The sequence below is a fragment of the Mirounga leonina genome, unplaced genomic scaffold (genome assembly GCF_011800145.1).
Source record: "Mirounga leonina isolate KUSES-001 unplaced genomic scaffold, KU_Mleo_1.0 Mir_126, whole genome shotgun sequence".
Classification (NCBI taxonomy): Eukaryota; Metazoa; Chordata; class Mammalia; order Carnivora; family Phocidae; genus Mirounga; species Mirounga leonina.
In genome coordinates this window covers 22,063,903-22,090,033 of record NW_023270314.1, presented here as the reverse complement: position 1 = coordinate 22,090,033, position 26,131 = coordinate 22,063,903, and the positions used below count along the sequence as shown (strand labels likewise).

Below are 26,131 nucleotides of genomic sequence, written 5' to 3'. Positions count from 1 at the left end.
ACCTTGTTTCCTTATCTCTAGACCCACTCACAAAACATTACCCATGCTATTTGAAATATATTCATTCAACAATTATTTACTGAGCTTCTACCACATGTCAGGTGCTGTCCTAACAAGTGGAGATTCAGTGGTGATATACAATGTCCCTCACTCTTCTGGGAGAAACAGACCTCCAACAATAAGCAAGTGTGGTTAATGTCTAAATTTCAGATCTACAGGCCTGAAAAGCATAAAGTAGGATAAAATAACTTAGGGAGATAGAGCAGGCCTCAGACAAGGTGTTTGCCTCCCCTTTTTTTACTGGCCTTTATGTTCTCATGCTTATTAGTATAACGCTTGGTGAGCCATCAGTAACAGCAGCATTATTTGAGATTAGCATACAGATTAAGTTCATTATCACTTGTTTCTTATCAAAAGAATTCCCACCAATTAAAACCAGCTCAAACTAAATTGGTAGATAAAACCTTCATGCAATTATAGCAACTAACTGCCTTCCTTCCCTTCCTTGGAGGTGACTTTACAGTTTAGGAGGTTGCATATAAGCACCTTTATCACCACGTATCAAATGGACAAACTATGAGAACAGATGCTATTCAAACTTAAAATTTACTCAAGTGATCCTCTCCCCAGTAATTCTCTTTAAAGCAATAATTACAATTCAGATTTGAGATAACAAGGACAAATATTTCTCAAGTTCTGGGCTACTGATGCCATACACAAGGCTTGGTACCTGACTCAGCAGTAAGGGTTAATAAAATCCTATTCAAGTGTTTGAACACAAGATAAATTTAATTAAATTTAGAAAATCTTAGGAGACACAGGATTCAATCAGAAATCCATCAAGCTATACTTTATTGCTATAGCTTAATGGCTGGCGATAAAACCAATGAACCCTTAATGAATCAACTTCTAGAACTGATTGACAAAAATAGCTTTGCAAGAGAACTACACTAAAAATGTAGTTGAACTTTTAAAAACTTTACCCTTAAGCTAAGTACTACACTTATCAATCATACTAATGCCTTTGGTATGCTCCAAAGGAGACCAAGTTTTGTTTTGTTTTTGTTTTTGGTGCAAAAAGGTGGTTTTATTAAAGCACGGGGACGGGACCTGTGGGCAGGAAGAACTGCTGCCCAAAGGAGACCAAGTTTAAAACAATAATTAAAAAAAACTACAGGGGCGCCTGGGTGGCTCAGTCGTTAAGCGTCTGCCTTCGGCTCAAGTCATGATCCCAGGGTCCTGGGATCGAGCCCCTCATCGGGCTCCCTGCTCGGCGGGAAGCCTGCTTCTCCCTGTCCCACTCCCCCCTGCTTGTGTTCCCTCTCTCGCCGTGTCTCTATCAAATAAATAAAATCTTTAAAAAAAAAAAAAAAAACTACAGAAGTTCAAACATACCCTTCAATGTGAAAAAATCTAGGACTTTGAAGAAACTGCATTCCTTAACAGAACCAGAACCCATGTTATACTTCTATAACATAATAAAACAGAGTCGAATGCCAAGTGTTATGCTCAGGCCTCCTGGACAGATTTTCTAGTTGTAGCATTTCAAGAAAATGCTTTTGAGTATCACTCTGAACAGTCATGTACTTAACAGGGGAAGGGAAAAAGGTTGTGTTTTCCTTAGAAATCACCATAATGCCCTATGCAAACCTATTATAGCACACTTCCCATCTCTCAAGTTTTTGTCCAATGTTCGTCCCCCGTGCCTAACCTATGACTCCCTGCGCACAGCAAGTACCTGAAGGATTGTCTTTATATCCCCAGCACTTAATACTGCCTGTAACACAGGTCCTTAATGTCGAACATAAAGAAACACTGAAATAGGAAGCATTTCTATGCTATGATAAATACACAGAAGTTAGAGGGAATAAAAACTGCCAAAATGCAGAAGCTCAAAGATTTATAGGAGGACAACACATTTAGTTTTATTTCAATCAAATCACAACACTTTCTTTTCCAACTGCTGCAAAGTGCATCTACAATTTGCTATTACAGATCCACTTTTAAAAGGTTTCCTGACATTACAGCAAGCCTTTTTTTCCCAAAGGAATACACCCAAATTCTTCCTCAAGTAAAATAAAAACTCCACATTCCAGTAAATGGTAATACATGAAATTACAGTAAACCAGACACTTAAAAGGATAGCCAAAAAAGTCTTCCAACAGTTTATTAGAAAGAATGTAGACATTAAAAAAAAAAAAATCCCACTGTCATGAACATAAATTGAGGTTTTCAGCCTGGGACAAGCTGAATCAAAAAAAGAAATAAAAAATCCAATAGTGTATTAACATTTTTTTTTTCACTCATTTGCCATACTGACAGTGCAAATACAATTTGGTCTAAATGTACAGACTCTCAAGCAACAATGTACAGCCTTTCTTCGTCCTCCATGCTAAGAGATGTAAAAGTTTAAGGGTCAAACAATACCAAATGTACAGGCTTCAAAAACCACCTAAGTTAGGGCATTCACTAGTTTTAGCTAAGATACATCTGGAACACTGACAAGTGATCACTTACAATAATGTGAAGTAAATTTTTTGAAAAATAAGAACTTTAGTGGAATAATCCTGGAGGATATACCAGAGGAACAACAAGTTACCAAGTTTAAGGTATCAACCAATTTGTTTCATCAGCCACTTTGAGTCCATTTTCTAAAATCTAAAATTTAGTTATCTTTCTTCTAAGCCAAGAGCTTCCTATCATGTCAGTATCTATGTTATGAAGTAAAGGAGACTGAGGTGAAATGTTTTTATTTATCACAACTGCTGTATCAATTGCCTAGGACCTCAAAAGCATCATGGAAGTCTGGGAAAAGTTCATGCATAAGGTTATTGCCTTAGCTGACTTAAAATTGCCCCATACAATGGTACATATCAACCCTTAGTGAAGCCTTTAAAAAAACAAACAAGTTGAAAAATGGGTTAAAGGAGGCAAATACAGCATCTGCCTTTAGAGCTATCAACTCAAGAATTCTCTCAATTATGAAATCTTGCAGAGAAGTTACTTTTCTTTCTCAAAATCCGGTGGACAACATTCTTTACTCCAGATCTGGCATTTCTGAAAGATTTAAAAAAGATTAGTATGAAGTACAAGGGAACAATCTATCAACTTCCAAATTATATTTAAAAAAAAAAAAAAAGTCAACAGTAGTTAAATAGTTTCATAGGGAACTGTCTTTTTTAATGTAAATTTTGAATCATTTAAATTTCTGCTTTGGCTATCTTATTAGAGACCGTGAAGAAATAATTTTTCTCCCAAGAATTGTAAAGAAGTTAACATCTCTATTTTGAGAGTTTGTGGTCTTTGATGTGAAAGATCACTGTGTAAACATCTTTTACAAATATACTTACTTTCATCATCACTGTCTTGTGAATCCTGCAGAAGGAAGAATTTTAAAGTTACCAAGCTGATCAAACATTACTCTGCTAACTGAACAGTTTGCCTTAAAAACCTGAAGCACTGTACTTTTATTAAAGTAGCAAAGATATGTGGTTATATCAAGCTTATGAATTTAATCACTGGACTTAAGAACAAGTTTACTTAAGATGAACAGACATACAGCTGAGGATCTACCTCCCTGTAAGGTGTGTGACTTGATTGGTGCTCATCCTTTAAATCCCTTCCTATCAACCTGATTGAAACTTGGTATAAAATGGTTTCTCTTGGCATTCAATGGAAGAGGAAAACGGCTCACTGTGAAAACCACTGGACTGACAGAAGACAATGAATTCCAATCCTAGCTGTTGAATTGTCTAAGTATTTTTCAAACTGTACTGAAAAACTTTCTTGAAGATGTTAGCAGGATACCAGCGGGTGGAATGTTGAGAAAGTTATCCAGTTTATCCTTCTTACAGATTCATAATGTCCATCTATTCACTCTATGGTTTCTGACCAATCCTGCTGCAAAACCCGTTTAACTTAGTCAAAATAATCCCTAAACTAACTCTTAATTGAATAAGGCATATGATGTCTCTATGCAGTGATTCTCTTGAGATCTGGTCCCTTTAAGAATGGTCCATGGGACACCTGTCCCTAGCAGATACCTATCCTTCAAAAATGAGCACATTTCAAAAATTGCTTTTCCCTATATTTCTTAGAGAAAAAAAAAACAAACAACAAGAAGTGGCCAAAAAAGCAATCCTAAATCTATATAAAACAACCTATAAATACATTGTTTCTTACTATTTAAGTAAACAGAGAAAAGAATTTAGAGACTTACATCATCTGCTCCATCTACTTCTGGTAAATCTACATCCTCATCACCACCCATGTTGTTCATCATCTATTTGAAGTGTAAAAATTAGTTTTAAAAATGATGTTAAATTAAGCCCTAGTTATTAGGTTGCAAGCTCCAGAATAAACCTTAAGTCCACAGATTTCCACCAATAAAAAAAGCAAAACAAATGTTAAGTACCTTCCTTTCTGGAAAAGGTAGATTATATAGGTAATTACATAAAATCCTGACAACTTGTAGGAAGACTATGTTCTCACTGAAGAAAAGTGAAGTTATTAAAACTTATCCAGCAAGATATTTATGTAGGATGTAGAAATTAAACACCGAAATCCTGAATAGTGCTTACCTCTGGTGCCTAAAGAAAAGAATGGGATTCATTTGTAGTTGTAAAGCTTTGTATCTTAAGCTAAGTGGCATGTGTATTATAGTATTCTCATTATAGTTTTAAATATTGTGAAGAACCAATAAATGACTTAAAATAAAGACCTTCAGGATGATTAGGTTGTATAAAAGGCCTGAATGCTAAATCAAAGACTAAAGAGCAATAACATGTTAAAAACAGAAAATATACATAATTCTTGAAATAAAAGGTACATACTATGGAGAATAATACCTTTGTATTATATTATTATAATACCTTTGTATATGTAAATACTCTTGTATACTCACAATACATTGGAACTAACAACAGAATATACTTACATGAAGTACTAATTTCTTATCTTTAGTTTCTGATCATAAAGCAAGCAGTTAATTACTTAAAAAGGTACAAATAACCAAACTAATTTATTAATAGACTGGGAGGGACTTATGTCCCCAAGCTACAACTTTTCTGTAAATTTTTTAAAATTTAAAATATTCACATATATGGTTACATATATAACTTTATAAACAAAAATTTAAAACTTCCAAAATCTATGCTTACCTGCACTTTAGAGTTAGAAAAGGCCTTTAAAAGATACCTAACTATAAAATTGCTCAGTATAAAAGTTCTGGGCAACCTAGTGTTGAATAATATGAGTAACTAGTAAAGAGATTCCCTACAGCACTGTTGAACACTTTGGTTAAGTTTCTTTGAGCAGGAAAAATGCTCAAAATGTGCTAATAAGCATAATGCTAACTGTTGAGGATACAATGGCAAAAGAGAACGAACTGAATACATTCAAGAACTATTAAGGAAGTAAAACAAAAAAAACAGAACAAAAGATAGCTGTTAATGCTATACTGGATACAGACAGTAAAAAGAATAGTGTTAAGCTGTGTCATGCACAGCTAGGTAAAATGGTGGCACCAATTACTACAGGTAAGGAATAGAAACAGCATAGTTGAAGAGAATCTTCATATCGTCCCTTTCCCTCTAATTTGAAATCAAGGTGCCGGAACCATGTGAGGAGGTGTTGACTAAGCAGTTGCATACATAACTATTTACTACTTTTTAGCTCTTAGTTTTCAAAGAAGAAATATAAACAAAATCTAGTCAATTAAAACTTCAAATTGCCATGAAATGGATTTTATCTTCAAACTCAGAACCTAATATTCTTTTTCTAATCAGCTTTACTGCTGTACATTTATTTCATAAGGCTTATTCTACCTCAAGGGAGATCAACGATCTTTCCCTTTGGCCATCACAATGTGAATCTGGATAACATCTTGGAAAAATAGGCTTACTTAAATCCTTTCCTGGGGGGGGGGGGAATCCTTTCCTTGATTTTGCAAACTAAGACATCCTTACACACCATTCATTATGCACATCTCACTACCATTTTTGTGTTTAAAGGTTTATATTCATATTACATGGCTCTAAAATGCAAACTTATCCATGCTCCTAAAAAAAATCAGTTTCAATATAAGAATAAGAACTAGCTATAAAACAACCAACCAACAACCCCCCAAGCTATATTGCACTGATAATACGGTTTATTTTTTGTCTGTATGCATCAACTTTAGAACTTACCACTATTTTTTTTTTTAATTATAAAAGAATGTTAAACTTCAGGATTTAATGACCACTGTTAAGATCTTACTTTGTTTTGCTGCAGAATGACCTTTAAAGTAAAGTAATTCAGGTCTTAAATACCACTAGGTGCTTTAAAACCAAATTAAATTCACATAGAAATGTACTGAGAGGTGGCAAAATGCATTTAACAAGAACTTACCTCAGAGAAACGATCAAAATTAGACATGTCTTCATCTGAATCATCTTCCCAGTCTTTCCAATTATTGAAGTCCACACTAAGCCAATTAAGCTACAGATAATACAAACATCACCCCATGATTAGGTTAACTTAAACTTACAGGTATGTACCTTAAAACTATCTTTTTGGAACTGTGGGTTCATACTAGTACGGCATGGAATTAACATACAAAAAAAGAATAGAAAAATCAGAATGAAGTCAAATGCAGTAGTAATAGTCAAGACAGTCTCACAAAGCTTCTTCACAGTTGTTAAACAATCCTAGTTTAAAGAAAAAAAACAAAACAAAAACCCACAAACACAAAAACAGGGGCACCTGAGTGGCTCAGTCAGTTAAACCTCTGACTCTTGATTTTGGCTCAGGTCTTGACCTCACAGTTGTGAGATCAAGCCCCTCCCTGGACTCCACACTAGACGTGGAGCCTACCTAAAAAATAATAAATGATGATGATAATAAAACAAAATTCATTCATTGGTAGGAACTATTCTCAGATGCAACTGATTTTTGTAGCACTAAAATATGCTCCCATATGATACATAAGAAACTTATAAAGCCTTCTAAGAAAAATCTGCCTCTTGAATTCAGCAAAACATTCTGCAGCAACTAGTGACTGACTTTGTTCTGACCACCTTTGGTTTTAAGTTAAAACTAATAAAACCCAAAGAAGGAAAAAACATAGAACAAAAGACTTTAATAACATGTAACTATGAAACAGAAACATTATATTCCTCATGCCAAACAATGTGTCTTTTATTATTTAAAATAAAAATGTTAAACCTTCCCTCCCAAAAAGGGAAAGAAACATACCTTTGCCCTTTCTTTTGTTAACCTTGGCCATGACTGGCCAGATTCGCCTTTTCGTAAACAACATAAAATTGATCTGTCCGTTCTTTTATGCTTGGAATCCTAAAAACAAAAACAAAAGCACTATCACACCATTTCTCTCTCCAATATCACTATAGAATAGAAAGTAGCTTGTCATTCTTCAACTCTCATTTCTTTTCCCTACATTTTCTCTAAACTCAAAGAAACATCCCTTAGAGTACTAAAAATTTCATTAGCTATCAAAATTGCAAAGAACTTTTCCCTCCCTGCACAAGGTGAATAAAATAAAACCTTAGAAAAAATTAACTAAATATGATATAATCATAGAATAAAGATTCTATAAAGTTAGATTAAGGCAAGCCTCAAGAATACTGCCCTAAGTCCAAACAGTGATAGCAAGAACAAAGAGTATACAGAGAAGTAGTTCTAAGAGGAAAATATCACAAAAATATAAATATGCCTAGTTAGCCTCTGAACTGTTAAGAAAAACAATTACTTCTTACTGCTAAAAAGAGTACTTTATGTATGTCCATTTCCTCAGATTTAAATTGGAATTAAAGCATCAAGACTACTTACATTTGGATCAATACAGTGAAAAAGATCAATTTCATTTAAATGTTTAAAATTATCACTTCCTCCAAGACAACTGTGTAAAAAAAAAAAATAAATAAGAATATGAGCCTCTTCAGAGAGATAAATATTAGTAATAACCTCAGTGAAAACACAAAACAAGCAAGCCAAAGTTAGTCAGTTGTCTAATACAAGCTTTTTACCCAACGATGTAAAATGGTAATTTACCTGAATGTAAGTTTGGATTTTTCAAAATTTACATTAACATCTTTACTGTCTTCGACACAAAATTCAATGAAGACGTAGTCCCTTCGATCGTACCACTTTGCAGAAGCAGGCTGCCTACAAAGAGATAAAATTAGACAAAATGAAGCTGGAATTCATTAACTGAGTATTTACATAACCTCCAAAGTATGGCTAATGTAAGTACACCTCCACTCAAACACTGATCATTTTGAGGCAGTTTATTATTATTATTAAATGGGCTCCATGCGCATGGAGCCCAATGCAGAGCTTGAACTCACAACCCTTAAGATCAAGACCTGAGCTGAGATTAAGAGTCAGACACTTGACCAACTGAGCCACCCAGGCGCCCCTTGAGGCAGTTTATTATAATTTCAAATACATCTTTACTCTTAACAGCTGCATTCCAAGTTAACATGGTGATACTGATTTCACAACAGGAAAGAATTCAAAAATGAAACAATGCTCATAGGGTTAACCATTAGGAAGCCCTGTCAAAATTTATGTGCCCACTCCCTTAGAGCCTTGCTCCTAAATGTCAACTTCACAGAATTAAGAAATCATACAGAACTAATCCACTGTCGATTGAAATGCAGTATTAGGGATGCCTGGGTGGCTCAGTTGGTTAAGCGTCTGCCTTTGCCTCAGGTCATGGTCCCAGGGTCCTGGGATGGAGTCCCGCACTGGGCTCCTTGCTCAGTGGGGAGTCTGCTTCTCCCTCTGCCTGCCGCTGCCCCCAGCTTGTGATTGCTCGCTCTCTCTGACAAATAAGAATAAAAATAAAATCTTAAAAAAAAAAAAAAAGAAACGCAGTATTAAACATTTCTACTTACAATGCTAGGAACTAGGGGGAGGGGAGGGGAGATGATGGTAGAACTGATAGTTGTTTTTTTTTTTTTTTTTTGATTTATTTGCGAGAGAGACAATGAGAGACAGAGAGCATGAGAGGGAGGAGGGTCAGAGGGAGAAGCAGACTCCCTGCTGAGGAGGGAGCCCGATGTGGGACTCGATCCTGGGACTCCAGGATCATGACCTGAGCCGAAGGCAGTCACTTAACCAACTGAGCCACCCAGGTGCCCCAAACTGATAGTGTTTTTTAAGAAGTTCTCGTCTGTAGCTTATTTCTATTATCAAGAAACCATTTTTTTGAACAATTTTCCTAACAAACTTTTATGATTCTAAATAATGACATTAAAGAATTAAGTTTTACAGTCTTATCTTCTACTCTATCTACATATGTATCTGACAGACACTATACTAGAATGAGCCTGGACTATTTGCTTTTTCCTTATTATTCTTCTGCTCCTGTCTCCTGCAATATACCTGTCTTCTTCATGGTGTCAGCCACCTAGAGCTCTACCCATCCATTAAAATTATGTTTTAGGATATGGTTAAAAACTACTAAAAGCAAATGCAGTCAAATATAGCTGATAAAGATTATTTTCTCTATTTTTTTTTTTTGAGATCAAGACCTGAGCTGAGATCAAGAGTTGGACGCTTAACCAACTGAGCCACCCAGGTGCCCTGTTTCTTTAAAACTGTTCTTTATGGGGTGGTCTGGCTGGCTTAGTCGGTAGAGCATGCACCTCTTGATCTTGGGAGTTGTAGGTTTGAGTCCCACGTTGGGTGTAGAGATTACTTAAAAATATAATCTTTAAGAAAATTCTTAAATATCCTCATATGCATAAAAATTCCTAGAATTCACACACATACACACCCCAACAGGATTTGCCTCTACAGAATGAACCAGAAAGACAATGAGGGAAAAGAAGCAGAACCACATTATTCTCAATGGGTTCACTTATTTTCTAAAAATAAGCATGTTCTGCACTGATAATGTAAAAATTAAAATAACTGGCTATACAGGAATTTTTGTATTCTTTGAACTGTTCTGTAAACCTAAAAATTAAAAAGTTAATTAGCGTTATGTTCCAGCACTACTCATAAACTCAAATGAAAGGAATTTTGTTTCCAAGCTCTGCAATTCCCAACCCTAAAGAGTAGCAGTTTAAAGTCCCTCCTATAAACAAAAAGTTGCAGCCTAGTGTTCATCAGCATTTTTATACAACTGTTAAACTTGACTAGTTATATTCCACTCTGGGATATTGATATCAGATCTAAAGTAGGTAAACAATTACGGATGGCAGTTTTCAAATACCAGCAAATCAGCAAGGGTAAAAGCTATTTCTTTAGGCATCTATCAATAGATTAAAATAAAAAAAAAAAGATTTTTACATGCCTCTGAAGAAAAGTCTAACCAAACTTCTGCTGTTAATATGGCTAACAAACAAGTTAGGAGTTTTATGAATAGGTCACAATAGGTCATACATTATTTTTAGCTCATTTTCTTACCAAAATGGCGTTCTCAATGTGGTAAAACATGTTGGTCTGTAACTGAAAATATTTGGTAACTTAATAAATAATTAAAACTTTAAATAGTTCTAGGTTTATAGATTTTCAAATTGAAATGACCATATAGTCCTATGTTTAAAAAGTGCTCATAATAACTATCTGAACAAAGAATACCACAGTGCCAAAATACTATTTCCAACTAAAGGAATCCGGTTTCCTACAAAGAAATGGCTGACCTCAGTCCTGAGGTGGGAAATACAGATGAGGTTGGGACAGCTTGTGCAAATGAAGCTATTAAAAACCATGAGGTCAGTCAAAACCAGAGGCAACAATAAGGGTCTCCCCACGTTGGCCAATGACAATTCTAGACCACCAAAAGATGCTACAACAGCTCCAATTCTCTACAAATTAGCAGTTAAAGATAAAGAATTAGGCATTTTTTTCCTTCTTTCCTTTTATTCATGGTAACTGAATAGGACCAGTTCATGAAGGAAACTTCTTTGCAGAATTTCAGCTTTGGAGTGGAATAAAATGAGGAAAGAGGGAGAGTGTGTCACCATTTTGCAACCCTTAAACTGATTTGGCAGTGATCAACAATGGATGAAACCATTAAAAATTATTAGATGACCAACTGATCAAGAACTTATGATCCATCTTAGAAAAGTAGGACAACCAAACATAAACCTCCCAATTTCATGCAACATGATATACTCTGGAGTAAACTTAATGCCAGTCTACAAAAAATATGAGAAAAAGAAACCACTCAAATGATACCACGAGGAAGTGAGAAATCCAGAATACTGTTAAATCAAGGCTATAAAGAAGAAGAGGGACTGCCTCTTAAAAGAAACCTTAAGAGAGGTGCCTGGGTGGCACAGTTAGGCATCCAACTCTGGCTTCAGCTCAGGTGGTGATCTCAGAGTCACGAGATCCAGCCACGAGCGGGGCTCTGCACTCAGTGAGGAGCCTAAGACTCTCTGTCTCCAACCCCCACCCCCGCCCACTCTCTCTCTCAAATAAATAAAAAAGAAAAAAAAAATCTAAGAATTATCAAACATGTACAATTGGTGACCCTTGGCTGTATCTCCATCCCAACCTAAACATAAAAAAGAGATTACTGAAACTGTGAAGATCTGAATATGGACAGGGTATAAGATAATATGAAAATCATTGTTAATTTTGTTAGGCATGAAAAGAATTGTTTTTATGAAAAAAAAAAAAGTCCATTCAAGATGAAAACTTAAGTATATGGGGTTTGCTTTAAAAGACTTGAGGGGGGGCGCCTGGGTGGCTCAGTCATTAAGAGTCTGCCTTTGGCTCAGATCATGATCCCAGGGTCCTGGGATCAAGCCCCACGTTGGGCTCCCTGCTCTGTGGGAAGCCTGCTTCTCCCTCTTCCACTCCCCTTGCTTGTGTTCCCGCTCTCGGCTCTGTCAAATAAATAAGTATCTTAAAAAAAAAAAAAAGACCTCAGGGGATGAGTGCCTGGGTGGCTCAGTCGGTTAAGCCTCTGCCTTCAGCTCAGGTCATGATCTCCAGGTCCTAGGATCAAGCCCTGCCTCAGGCTCCCTGCTCAGCAGGGAGTCTCCTTCTCCTTATCCCTCTGCCCCCCGCAACCCCCAACCCCGTGCTCTCCCTTAAATAAATTTAAAAAATCTTTTGAAATAAGTAAATAAACAAATGGCTTCAGCAGGGGCACCTGGGTGGCTCAGTCAGTTGAGTGTCTGACTTCAGCTCAAGTCATGAATCTTGCGGTCCTGGGATTGAGCCCTGCATCAGGCTCTGCACTCAGCAGGGAGTCTGTTTCTCCCTCTATCCTTTCCCCTGCTCGTATGTGTGCTCTCTCTCCGTCTCTCAAATAGGTGAACTCTTTTAAATAAATAAATAAAAATAAAAGACTTCAGGAAAGGAAAAAAGGGGTAAATAAAGCAATGTGGCAAAGGCCTGCTAAGCACTCTAGATGACAGGTAGATGGGGAATTATGTTCACTGTACTTTTTAGAAAGTGTTATTAAATGATTCTGGCAGGGAATACTTTCTTCCTTTGGTGTAACCCAGTCTAATTTTGAAACTGTGTTATACTTGGTTAATGAAAAGATTCTATTCCCAATACATTTTACAAATAGTATTTCAATAAACTAGGGTAAATGCTTTTGTAGCCAAACTTAGATTGTGTTTACCTTGTAAAAGTTGCATGTTAAGAGCCTATAGTAAGACTCTGATAGAGAAGGGGCACACTAATGGTGACATGGTTATTACAATAGCTATATAAAAAACCAACTAGCATATTAGCTCTTCAGTTTGTTCATACTGAGACCACTGGAACCAGAGAATCTTTTTTCTTTCCTCAAATTCACATTAAGTTATCTAGAGTTTAGATCACTGTTATGAGTTGAACTGTATCCCCCACAAATTCATATGTTGAAATCCTAAACGTCCAGACTTCAAAATGAGAATGTATTTGGAGAGAGGATCTTTAAAATGAAGTCTTAGGGTGGGCCATAACTCAACATGACTGGTGTCCTTACAAAACATTAGGACACAGAGGGAAGGCCCTGTGAAGATACAGGAGAGAGCCATCTACAAGCCAAGGAGAAAGGCCTCAGAAGAAACCAACCCTGCTGACGCCTTGATCTCAGACTAACACCCTCCAGAATTGTGAGGAAATAAATTTCTACTGTTTAAGTCACCCCATCTCTGGTACTTTGTTATGGCAGCTCTAGTGAGCAAATACAATCATTTTCCAAATAACAAAATTAAATGATCCAAACCAAGGGTTGGTTCAGGAACCAAAAATGGTTTATATATATATATATATAAAAGATTTTATTTATTTTTTGACAGAGAGACACACAGTGAGAGAGGGAACACAAGCAAGGGGAGCTGAAGAGGGAGAAGCAGGCTTCCCGCGGAGCAAGGAGCCCGATGCGGGGCTCGATCCCAGGAGCCTGGGATCATGACCTGAGCCGAAGGCAGATGCTTAATGACTGAGCCACCCAGGTGCCCCTGGTTTTTATATTTTTAAAGAGTTCTAAAAACAAGCATGTGGGACAGAGATATCTATGGCTTGCAAAGCTTAATGTTTATTAGGTAATCCTGATCTAAACCATCAAAAATACAAGAGGTGACCCTATACTTAACCCTAAACCAGTAATAAACTCATATATTCACTCATGGGAACTCAATTGCTTGTGAAATCCCACTTATCACATTTCTTTTTTCTATTAACCAAAAGAGAAGCTGGTTTAGCTTTAATTCTAGCTCCTAATTTATACTGGATTTATCTCTAGCCTTACACTAACATTGGCAAAATTCATAACCACTATGCAAGTCAGTCAGTTCACATTAATAGTAAATACCTATAGAAGTAAATGAAAACTTTTCTTTTACCTCTGCATATGCTATGTCAATAATCCATTACCTAAAACAAAACTGAAAGCCCCCACAGTGGGACATTCCGTGCTCTTTGTTTTTTTTAAAGATTTCATTTATTTATTTGACAGAGAGAGACACAGTGAGAGAGGGAACACAAGCAGGGGAAGGGGGAGAGGAGGAAGCAGGCTTCCCACAGAGCAGGGAGCCCAATGAGGGACTCGATCCCAGGGCCCTGGGATCATGACCTGAGCCAAAGGCAGACGCTTAACCACTGAGCCACCCAGGGGCCCCCATTCCGTGCTCTTCTGACAAGAGCTTCCAAGCTCAACATTAGGGCCAGGTCGGTTCAAACAACTGAATTTTGCAGAACCTGAAATTCGTTTTGAGTAAAACTTCTTAGTTTGTCTTAAAAAGACAGAGTGGAAACCATTATTTGTTCCCCAATACCATTTTTAATATGCTAGAATCTGGTGATTTTTAATTCAAATTTGTAGAGAACTACAAACACCCTTCACTTTAAAAAAATGAATGTACAGGGGATGCCTGGGGTGGCTCAGCTGGTTAAGGGTTTGCCTCTGGCTTAGGTCATAATCTCAGGATCCTGAGATCAAGCCCCACACTCAGCAGGGAGCCTGCTTCTCCCTCTCCCTGCTGCTCCCCCTGCTTGTGCTCTGTCAAATAAATAAAATCTTTAAAAAAGAAAAAAAAAAGGAGAGGATCTGATGATCCACCAGTGCAATGGTCTGAATGCATCCCCCTGAAATGTTTATGTTGAAATCCTAACGCCCAGTGTGGTAATAATAGAAGGGAAGACATTTGGAAGGTGCTTAGGTCACGAGGATAGAGCCCTCATGAATGAGATTAATGCCTTACAAAAAGAGGCCCCAGAGAGATCCCCACCCCCCTTTTCCCTGCTGTGAGGACACAGCAAGAAGCTATGAGCCAGGAAGTGGGTTCCAGCACCAGAAGATGACCCTGCTGGTGCCTTTATCCTGGGACTTCCAGTCCCCAGAATGGTAAAGCAATAAATTTCTGTTTATAAACTACCCAGTCTGTGATATTTTGTTAGAGCAGTCCAAATAGACTAGACCACCAGCAAAACTAAATGGAAAAAATCTGCTAAGGAACATTTCTCAAACACTGCAATTCTTTTGATAGTTTACTATGTGCAAGGCATACTGAATTATAAGACAATTAAAACACCTCGAGGGGCACCTGGATGGCTCAGTCGTTAGGCGTCTGCCTTTGGCTCGGGTCATGATCCCAGGGTCCTGGGATCGAGTCCCGCATTGGGCTCCCTGCTCAGTGGAGAGCCTACTTCTCCCTCTCCCTCCCCCTGACACTCTCCTGGCTTGTGCTCTGTCAAATAAATAAATAAAATCTTTAAAAGCAAAACGAAACAAAAACCACTTCAAGCCTTTTGTGAATTGGAAAAACAGACATACCTAACTTGGGGTAAGTTCATAAAGCTGAAGGTTGAAAACCATGTTAGAGGGGCGCCTGGGTGGCTCAGTTGGTTAAGCGACTGCCTTCGGCTCAGGTCATGATCCTGGAGTCCCTGGACAGAGTCCCGCTTGGGGCTCCCTGCTCGGCAGGGAGTCTGCTTCTCTCTCTAACCGTCCCCCCTCTCATGTGCTCTCTCTTTCATTCTCTCTCTCTCAAATAAATAAAATCTTTTTTTTTTTTTTAAGATTTTTTATTTATTTATTCATGAGAGAGAGAGAGAGGCAGAGGGAGAAGCAGACTTCCCGCAGAGTGGGGAGCCCGATGCGGGACTCGATCCCCAGGACTCCGGGACCATGACCTGAGCCGAAGGCAGACGCTTAACCATCTGAGCCACCCAGGCGCCCCTCAAATAAATAAAATCTTAAAAAAAAAAAAAAAAGAAAACCATGTTAGAGCTAGGTCACAGATGTCCCTGGAGACACCACACACACACACACACACACACACACACACACACACACAAATGGCAGCTATCATTCCTTTAGAGCTTTGGAAATCTTGAAGGGGGAAAAAGTTCCACACAGAATTCTACATCATATGACTTGTCTCTACGACCAACACTATGGTCAACACTCCATCTTTATTTTCTTTTTCTCTCAGAATTTCCAATGTCCAGAAATTTTTATGAGCAGGTACTCCAGACCATCACAAATAGCAAATATGAAACGCCTTGAGTCTGTACATCAAAACTTAGTGAAACAAAAAACTTTTACTATTGAAGTGAGAGGCCTACAAAGTTAATACAATAATTCAAATTTGGCTCCCTGAAGTAGATGATTTAGAGCAATCTCATGGGAGATGTAAATACACACACACACACACACACACGCTAATCCTATAGGATTACATAAAATTCCACATTTCGGTGTATTCCCTAAGAAATCTTTAGTATCTTGCTGTCACATCAGTGGTCCAATGAGACTGATTTCCTTATTAAAAAGTTTCTATGGGGCACCTGGGTGGCTCAGTTAAGCGTCTGCCTTTGGCTCGGGTCATGATCCCAGGGTCCTGGGATCGAGCCCCACATCGGGCTCCCTGCTCAGCAGGAAGCCTGCTTCTCCCTCTCCCACTCCCCCTGCTTGTGTTCCCTCTCTCGCTGTGTCTCTGTCAAATAAATAAATAAAATCTTAAAAAAAAAAAAAGTTTCTATCTGGGATGCATGGGTGGCTCAGTCGGTTAAGCATCTGCCTTCTGCTCAGGTTATGATCCTAGGATCGAGTCCCACATTGATTCCTTGCTCAACAGGGAGCCTGCTTCTCTGCCTGCCATTCCCCTTGCTTGTGTGCGCACGCGCGTGCTCTCTGACAAAATCTTTAAAAAAATAAAAATAAATTCGAAAAGTCTCTATCAGAGGGGCACCTGGGTGGCTTAGTCAGTTAAGTGTCTCCCTTTGGCTCAGGTCATGATCCCAGGGTCCTGGGATCGAGTCTCATGTTGGGCTCCCTGCTCACGGGGAGCCTGCTTCTCCCTCTCCTGCTCCCCCTGCTTGTGCTCTCTGACACATAAACAAATAAAACAAAAAAGTTTCTATCATATACAAAGGTGACATCATTAGTATTGGACTCCTTACTCTAAATCATTGGAAAATAATTAGGATACTATCATTTGGTCACAAAATAGAGGCTCTTGGGGGCACCTGGGTGGCTCTGTTAAGCATCTGACTCTTGATCTCAGGGTCATGAGATCAAGCCCTGCGATGGGCTCCACACTAAGTGTGGAGCCTACTTAAAAAAAAAAAAAAAAAAAAAAAAAAAGGCTCTTTATAGCACAAATGTACTGGAAAAAATAGCAATAATGACCATTTTTTAAAAAAATGCCCTACTTCTGTAAAAGTATTTAAGGGACTGAAAAATGTGATACACAGATATGTTCATTAACAATAATCTTTATGATAAAAATAGGCAAAAATTTAAAAATCTGTTTTATCTTTAACTGATGGCCTCATTTAGAAATTGATCAAACAGGAAAAAAGGGAAAATGAGTATTAATTTTTTTAAAAACATTTTATTTATTTGACAGAGAGAGACACAGAGAGAGAGGGAACACAAGCAGGGGGAGTGGGAGAGAGAGAAGCAGGCTTCCCGCCGAGCAGGAAGCCCGATGTGGGGCTCGATCCCAGGACCCTGGGACCATGACCTGAGCCGAAGGCAGACGCTTAACGACTGAGCCACCCAGGTGCCCCATGAATATTAATTTTGACTGAAAAGCTAACTTCTTTAAAAGTTTTATTATTTTTTTTAAGTAATCTCTACACTGAACACGGGGCTGAAATCCCGGAACCTGAGATCAAGAGTCGCACCCTTTTCCGTTTGAGCCAGCCAGGCACCCCCAACTTCTTAGAAGGACAGATCAGTTAGTCTAACCAAAACATAACCAACAAACTATTCCCAAAATAAAGGACCCACAAACAAGTCAAATGTACTTTGAGGGTATATATGGATTTGGCAGTACTTCTTTTCCAGATTTCCCCCAATACAGCAAAACCTCAATTAACAAGACATAAAATCGGGCGCCTGGGTGGCTCAGTTGGTTAAGCGACTGCCTTCGGCTCAGGTCATGATCCTGGAGTCCCTGGATCGAGTCCCACATCGGGCTCCCTGCTCAGCAGGGAGTCTGCTTCTCCCTCTGACCCTCCCCCCTCTCATGTGCTCTCTCTCAAATAAATAAATAAAATCTTTAAAAAAAAAAAAAAGACATAAAATCAGATATTTAATTTACAGATGGCTTTCATCAACTTTATCTTTCAACTACTGACCACTGATCTACTTTCTACAGGAGATATAGTTGAATTTGGCTGAAATGTGATATAGCAGAATACAGGACTAATCGTAAAAAACCCCTCTTAGGCCCAACCCTTACTATCAAGCACCTCATGTAGCCAAGCCTAGCAGCTAAAATACACTGAGAGTTTGAATGTTATTCAGTAAACAAATATTTATTAAACATGGGGCTAGGAATTGTTCTGGGGATACAGCAGTCAACAAAACAAAGCTTACATTCAAGTTAGATGAAATTTAGTCCAAAAATCTTCTAAGAAATATGGGGGTAAAGGGATCAGATCCATTACTAACTACAGTTTATCTTTCTTAATGTGTAAATAGGTTATACATCATAAGATAACATTCTCAAAAAAAAAAAAAGTAACATTCTCTGGTTATCAGGACAGCTGAGCTCTGAACAACATGTGAGTTAGGGGCACCAACACCCTAAAAAATGGAAAATCCAAGCATAACTTATGACTCCCCTCAAACTTTAATAGCTTACTGTTGACCAGAGCCTCACTGATAATGTAAACAGTAGACTAACACATACTTTGTATACTATATATATATTATACATTGTATTCTTACAATAAAACTAAAGAAAAGACAATGTTAAGAAAGTCCTAAGAAAAAAATACATTTACAGGGGTGCTAGGGTGACTCAGTAGGTTAATCATCAGCCTCTTGATCTTAACTCAGGTCTTGATCTCAGGGTTCTGAGTTCAAGCCCCATATTGGGCCCCATGCTGGACATGGAGCCTACTTAAAAAAGTGGGGGGCACACCTGGGTGGCTCAGTTGGTCATCTGCCTTCTGCTCAGGTCATGATCCCAGGGTCCTGAGATCAACCCCTGCATTGAGCTCCCTATTCAGTGGGGAGTCCGCTTATCCCAATCCCTCTGCCCTTCCCCTCCCATCCGCTTGTGCTCTCTATCTCAAATAAATAAATAAAATCTTAAAAAAAAAAAGAAAAAAAAAGAAAAAATACATTTACAGTACTGTATTGTATTTACTGGGAAAAAAAATCTGCCTAAATGGACCCACACAGTTCAAACCAGTGTTACTGAAGGGTCAACTGTACTTAAGTAATTAATGACCATTTCCCTTGTAAGTTTATTCTTAATAGAGAATGATTATTTGTCTGAATTAAAGGATCACTCTGAATTCAAAGATAAAGCAACAGAAATCACAAGACTAGTTTTTTTACTAAAGCTTAATAATGAAGTAAATATATTCTAGGTTTAGGAATAAACATTTCTATTTAGTAGGAAGCTTCTTTAAAAGACTAGATTCACTAATCTTTTATACATCTCAGAGTATCTCTAAACATCAAGGATTATAGAAGAAAACTCATTAAAACCAAGAAAAAGTCAGCAGTAAGAGGTTATAAAATTCAGAATTACTGATTTTTTAAAACTAAGTCTGTCAAATAGTCTATCATTTGCAAAACAGAATCAAGACACAGGTAAATCTTTTTTAGTTTGTTCTAAGTGAGAAATGATATGGAAACATGAAATTCTGGTATAAAAAGGGAAATAGCTGTTCCAGGTTCATAGGCTGAGCAGTTTTTCCTTCATCAAAAGCCTTGTCTACAAATGTCTAATACCACTCTCTTACACACATAATCTTTCCTCAAACAAATCCCAAGATATGCTTCTCATACTTTCAGATCATCTGTAGGTCAGTTGGACTACCATGTAAAACTTTCTGGAAAGGTGATCTGAATACACATGCTAGTCCCGTGGCTTCCAAATTATGTGCCAAGGTGCATCAGGGCACCACGAGAAACTTACAGGGTTACTGCAAGATATTTTAAATTTGAGAAAAGTTTAGTGATACTCAACCTCAGTCAAGACACCAGTTGGTGGGCGCCTGGGTGGCTCAGTTGGCTAAGCGTCTGCCTTCAGCTCAGTCATGATCCCAGGGTCCTGGGATCAAACCCCACATCGGGCTCCCTGCTCTGCGGAGAGCATGCTTCTCCCTCTCCCACTCCCCCTGCTGTGTTCCCTCTATCACTGTGTCTCTCTCTGTCAAATAAATAAATAAAATCTTAAATAATAATGATAATAAAAAGGGGGGAACCCATAAAAAAATCAGTGGGGAACAGAAATTGAGACAGAAGTATCCAATCTGAATTCAAGGTATAAGAAGTTACAGTGCCCAAAGGGCATATATATTCCATTAGTAACTGTGGTTATAAAAGAAATGACATTTTTCTTTCAACTTTTGTGTATTAACTTTTCAAAGATTACAAGGCTGTTCGGACAAATTAAATTTTTGGACCAAACTCCATAATAAACAGAACTGCTAGGTTACTCCTTTTGGCCAACACCACCACAAAAAACCCCCCCAAAAAACAACCTACTAAGACAAAAAGGGGCAAACCAAGAACATTTGTGAACCTCTGTGTTAGTTCCTTTATTTGGTAATCCCTACTCTAAAACATAAAAGTGAGGGGCGCCTGGGTGGCTCAGTCGGTTAGGTGGCTGCCTTCAGCTCAGGTTGTGATCCCAAGAGTCCTGGGATTGAGCCCCGCGTCCGGATCCCTGCTCAGCGGAGAGCCTGCTTCTCCCTCTCCCTCTGCCTGCCTCTCTGCCTGCTTGTGCTCTGTCAAATAAATAAAGAAAATCTTTTAAAAAATAAATAAATAAAAATAAATAAAACATAAAAATGAAAGCTGTTCTTAAAGATAGTAATTTATTCCAAAACTTAGTGCCTTTCTTCCAAGCAACTCCAACCTTCCTACATTCCCTTCTTTGGCACATATCCTTTTAAACATCTCCAAAGTAGATACAGTAATCTTTCTTCATACAAATAAGACTCAAACAAGGTCACGGTCTCATTGCCTCCATTACAAATTTCAGAGCCTCTGGGCTCCATTACCATATGTCAAGAAGTGGCACAGGTTTTAACAGAAACCGTTTAGATAATAAAACAGAACTACAGAGACATATTTCTTTCTTTGGAAATAAAAGGATCATCTGGAAAATTATTCTCCCTCTCTGTAAAGGGAAAAAAACAAGCCTTCTGTCAGAAATCCTGAGTTCTAATCCTATCTAGGGCAGTTCCTTATACTAATTAGCACTGTCCGAATTAGTATTTGAAGAACTAGATCCTGGAACTTAAATACATACAAAAAATTTTCAGAACACCTCCCTGTAACTTGGATCCTTCCAGTACACAAAGATAATTAAAATGCTGAGTTGGAAAGGCCCTGACAAACACTTTTTAGCAATACAGTATGACAACCTATGAAGATCAACTACTGTACAGAAAATGCACAACGGCACATTATGGCTTTGGAATACAATATGGGGGAGGGCATACAACTGCTTAAGGTAATGTTTAAAGTAATTGGCATCTTCCTGAAAAACTAAAAGTTCAAAGGTGACCTAGGGAAGCAGAGAAGTCAGCCTCAATTTAAAATCTATCATTGCCAATCTACACAGTAGATGGCAAAAGTTTACTACAACACACATTGTATTTCTGTAGCAAAATACACTAGGTTCAGTAATTTCCAATTTAGGAACTCAGATATCTTAAGCATTTAAGAACTAGACTGATTCTAAACAGCCCATATTACAAAGGTATTTTTTCCTGAGAAGTGACAATCACTACCACCCAAGACCCCAAAATGATACAGCTCTGAGAAGATTTTGAAACAGAAAATACATTTAAACATGGGTATCTTAATTAACAGTTTATACTTGCCAGCACTGAACTGATTTGTCACTTCCAGTTTCAACTGCTTTCTAGTTAAAGTCTAACTAAGCACAGAGAAAAAGAAGAAAATCCAGTTACCAGGTTACATTGGTTAGGAAATCAACACTGAACAAAAGCCATCAGTTACTCTTAACTTACAGAAATTAACCATATACCATATGCTCACTATTACAATTTGTTTTGGAGGCCAAAGACTGATGATTTTATTTTGGGGACTCAATTCTACAAAACTCAGTGATGGCAAAATATTCAAGATTTTAACCAATGCTAGAGTACGTTTCTGGAGAATTTAACTCAAGTAGAAAACAACCCAAAGAATGACTTCAAAGAGATCAAAAATAAATAAAACAGGGGCTCCTCGCTGGCTCAGTCAGAAGAGCTCAGCCAGAAGACCTGATCTCCAGGTCACGAGTTCAAGGCCCACACTGGGTGTAGAGATTACTAAAAACAAAAATCCAACAAAAACTTACAAACAAAAGTACAAACAGAAAACTTTTCCTTTAAAAAACAAAACCTTTTACTTTGTATCTATTGTCATAGAGTCTAAATTAGAATTAGAACCAACTATAATAGCTAATTAAAAAAAAAAAGCAAACTAGCACCCCCACCTCCACGTTAGAAGACGTCCTCGGGCGCCTGGGTGGCTCAGTCGTTAAGCGTCTGCCTTTGGCTCAGGTCATGATCCCAGGGTCCTGGGATCAAGCCCTGCATTGGGCTCCCTGCTCAGTGGGAAGTCTGCTTCTCCCTCTCCCACTCCCCCTGCTTGTGTTCCCTCTCTTGCTGCGTCTGTCACATAAATAAATAAAATTAAAAAAAAAAAAAGAAGAAGAGGAGGTCCTAAAATCTGGCCTTCTCCAAAGGGGGTGAGAGATTGAGTTTTTATGTAAACTATTATAAAAACCTGATTCAAAGAAATGTATCTAGAAACCACTACTAAAGAGTATTCAAGTGAGAAAAAAGAGACTGTAAAACCCTTAAAATATCCAAGCATGAATGTCTCTCTCCACCTTAAAATAAGTTTTATAGCAGGCTCAGTCAGAAGAGCACGCAACTCTTGATCTCGGGCTTATGAGTTCGAGCCCCAGACTGGGGACAGAAATTACTTAAACAAAAAAGTTTTTAAAAAATAAAAAAATAGATAAAATAAAATGTTAATAGCAAACATCCACAAAATGAACGCTTATCTGCCAGATTCTTCCAGAACTGGATGACCCACTAAAGGTTTTTTTCAACTCAACTGATTCATAATATTCATCTTGTAAACTTATTCAAGTCATTAGTTCAAGAAGATCCCCTAAATAATTTGCAAGATGGCATTTAAAGAGGAGATTTACTTGGTCTCTTCAAAACACACTGAATGTAGCATTCTTGTAAGTTAGGACTGCTTTTTGGAATACTGATTATTACACTTTTCATCTGAGTTTTTAATCTATTTACCTAATGTCTCTTATCTCTTTAACTATTTCATGTGACCTCCCAAAAGTATATTTCAAGTCATTTTAAGGGTACTTCTTAGTGAAAAGATACTTTGTTTGGCTACATTAGTCTATTAACAGTTGGTAGCTTCTCAGACAATTTATTTTCTCCTCATGGAGTTTCAAAGTATAAAAGGCATTTTAAAACTGACAAACCTGTTACATTATTTGGAACAGAGATTTCAAAGGGAAAAGTGAAAGCTACTTTACATAAAGTATTTTGTTAGATACCACGGGGGTGGGATCCTTCCAAAATTCTAATATATCCCTTTTATACAATACTACTGTGTTCTTCCTTGCTCTTCATCATCAACCAGCTGTAGTGTATCCATTACTTATACATTGAGATGTCTAGTCCAATATACTCACCAACTGTATCATTATTTTATTAAGTAAACCTTTGAGAGTGTGTTACTTTTCACAGGAATTAAAATTGTTACTCTTCAATTACTCTCTCTACAAAACTTTTAGGGAGGAGTTAGTACCAAAAAAACCCATAAAACCGACAATTCTCACATCTAGAAGGACGGAAATTTTCCTGAGAAGAATGTAAGGCCTGGAAGTGGGACTGCCAAAGATTCCTATTCGTTTAAAAATCACTATGGTTGGGCGCCTGGGTGGCTCAGTCGTTACGCGTCTGCCTTCGGCTCTGGTCATGTATGGTCCCAGGGTCCTGGGATCGAGGCCCACAATGGGCTCCCGCTCGGCGGGGAGGGGTGTGTGGGGGGGTGGTGTTGCATCTCCCTCTCCCACTCCCCCTGCTTGTGTTCCCTCTCTCGCTGTATCTCTGTCAAATAAATAAAATCTTTAAAAAAATCACTATGGTTTTTTTCTTTAGCATAATCAACTAAATTGTTAAAAAACAAAAACCAAAAAACTGTCACCTCAACGTAAACAAATTTAAGCTCTTAAAGACAACAAGAAGGCAGTTACGTACCTATTTCACCGTTAATTAAAAAAGAATAATGAAACTTCACCTCAAGTTTAATGTAGAATACAGAAAACGTCCCCAAGTATCTTTCCACTCGACACGTGCGAACTACCTGCTCAATACTAACTCCTCGCGGCCTGGGACAAGGTTGAGTTTTGGCAACCTTCACTCCCATCAAAAGACTGGAGTTAGGAGGAGGCCTGGAAAGACCCATTCCCAAGAAATCACGATCCCGGAAAGAAGTTGTGATGACGGTATGACCTCCCTGCAGTTGCCTAGCAGTACCTGTCGCTCACGGCGGAAGGCCGCGTGGTGCTCTACGAGGAGCACCGCCAGCCAGCCTTCAGGGAGCACTCTCCACAGGTGCACTTGTCCCAGGGCCTGGTCCCAACATCACGGAGCCGCAGAATCAGACCACCCAAAAAAGCCAAGTGTCTATCTAAGAGGGTCCGCGCCTCCAGGGCGCCCGCATGGCAAAAAACTCACAGGAGAGGAAGGCCTAAGGCTAAGTTACGGAGTTAAAGTAACCCGGACTGGCGAAGGAGGAAAAGTGGGATTTGCGGCGCGGGGAAGCCGAGGGACGGTTCAGAGGTGGGGAAAGAGGACATCTGGAGGAAAAATGTCCTCCACCCGCCAACGGTAACCGGAACATGGATACTGGACCTCCCACCACAAGAAAGAGCGACTGCCGCCACCGAGGGGAGAAAGCCGAGGGGGCCGAAAGCGGGGGAGGGGTGAGGGCAGCTTCCCGGCAGCCCCCTGCGCGGCCTCGGCCTCCCTCCGGGACGACCTTCCCTCGGCCGGGTGTCGCACTCACATCGTGAACGGGGCAGGGGGACGGGCGAACGGGTGGGCGGGCCTCTCCGGCGGCAGCTGCTGGGCAGTCGACTCTTCTCCGGTGGCGACTCGGCGTTTTCTTCCCGGTCGCGGCCTCTTCTCGCTACCCTCAGCCGACGGCGGGCTCGACCTGGGTCCCCAGAATGCACTGCGCGAAGAGAGCGGCTCCTCCGGTCGGGGAGAAAAGGAAAGTGTAGGAAAAGGGGCGCGAGGACGGAGAATGAACGTGCGTGCGTGCGAGCGAGGGGTGGTGAGGCCGGGCGGCGGCTGGTGACGCAGCAAAATGCCCGGGCCCTGCCGCCGCGCGTGCGCACTCTTTGTTTTCGGGCTCCTGCGCGGTTTTCTAGAGATATCTACGGAAAGGGCGGGGCCTCCCAGCTCCTTCGCGATCCTTCCCGGCGCTGGCCCCGCCCTGCGTCGGCTCACTCGGGTCCGACTCGTTCCCGCCTCTCGTCCCGCGCTCCCCCCTCGCGTTGGAAAACCGTTGGCCACCTAACCGCCCGGCCACGCGGGTCGGGCCGTCTCCCGGAGAAACGGCTGTGTTGACAGCAGGAGGAACGCTGAGGCGGAGGGACGCAGAGTGGGGAGGCTTGAAAAGTGAAACGGCTCGGTTACTATTGAGGGAGTAAAACCAGTCCACTGAGGAAACCTTCTCCCGCAAAAAGATGTGAAAAGCCTGTGCTGGTGATACTTGCGGAAAAAGGCTAACTTGAGAATCGAAGGCCTGGGGGCACCTGGCCATTTTTCTGAAGGTTGGAGACCCCCTCCAGAGGCCGCGGAAATTTGAGGTCTTTGGTTGAGGAGGAACGTTTGCCATTTGGGGCGGGCATTTGCCCCTGCTTTGAGATAATTACTGCTGTAGGTGAGACAGGGAGGTTATTTAAGTCGAGAGTCCCGGTTTGTGAGAATGGAGAGACCAGGACACTCGGTGTCTCCAAACGCATTTATGGGGGGAGGAGTTTCCCCTCTGTTTTCAACCATTCTCTCTGGAATTGCTGCTTTGTGCCTTGGACTTGGTTAGGCTCTAATGAGGGGTAGTGACCAAGAGAACGAAAACAGTACTGCCTACTCTAGAAGGCCACCTAACAGTGGAGTGAGGGACAAA

General features: G+C 39.4%; 1 protein-coding gene across 1 annotated transcript; it reads right to left on the bottom strand.

Moving 5' to 3' along the window:
- Positions 1-1,898: 1,898 nt before the first annotated feature.
- On the bottom strand, positions 1,899-26,131 carry PTGES3 (prostaglandin E synthase 3). The gene is made up of 8 exons (XM_035002351.1): positions 25,007-26,131; positions 8,053-8,166; positions 7,831-7,900; positions 7,237-7,335; positions 6,391-6,480; positions 4,220-4,282; positions 3,351-3,375; positions 1,899-3,057 (listed from the first exon to the last, which is right to left on the bottom strand). Coding segments are annotated over exons 1-8 (483 nt in total). The 5' UTR covers positions 25,009-26,131; the 3' UTR covers positions 1,899-3,037.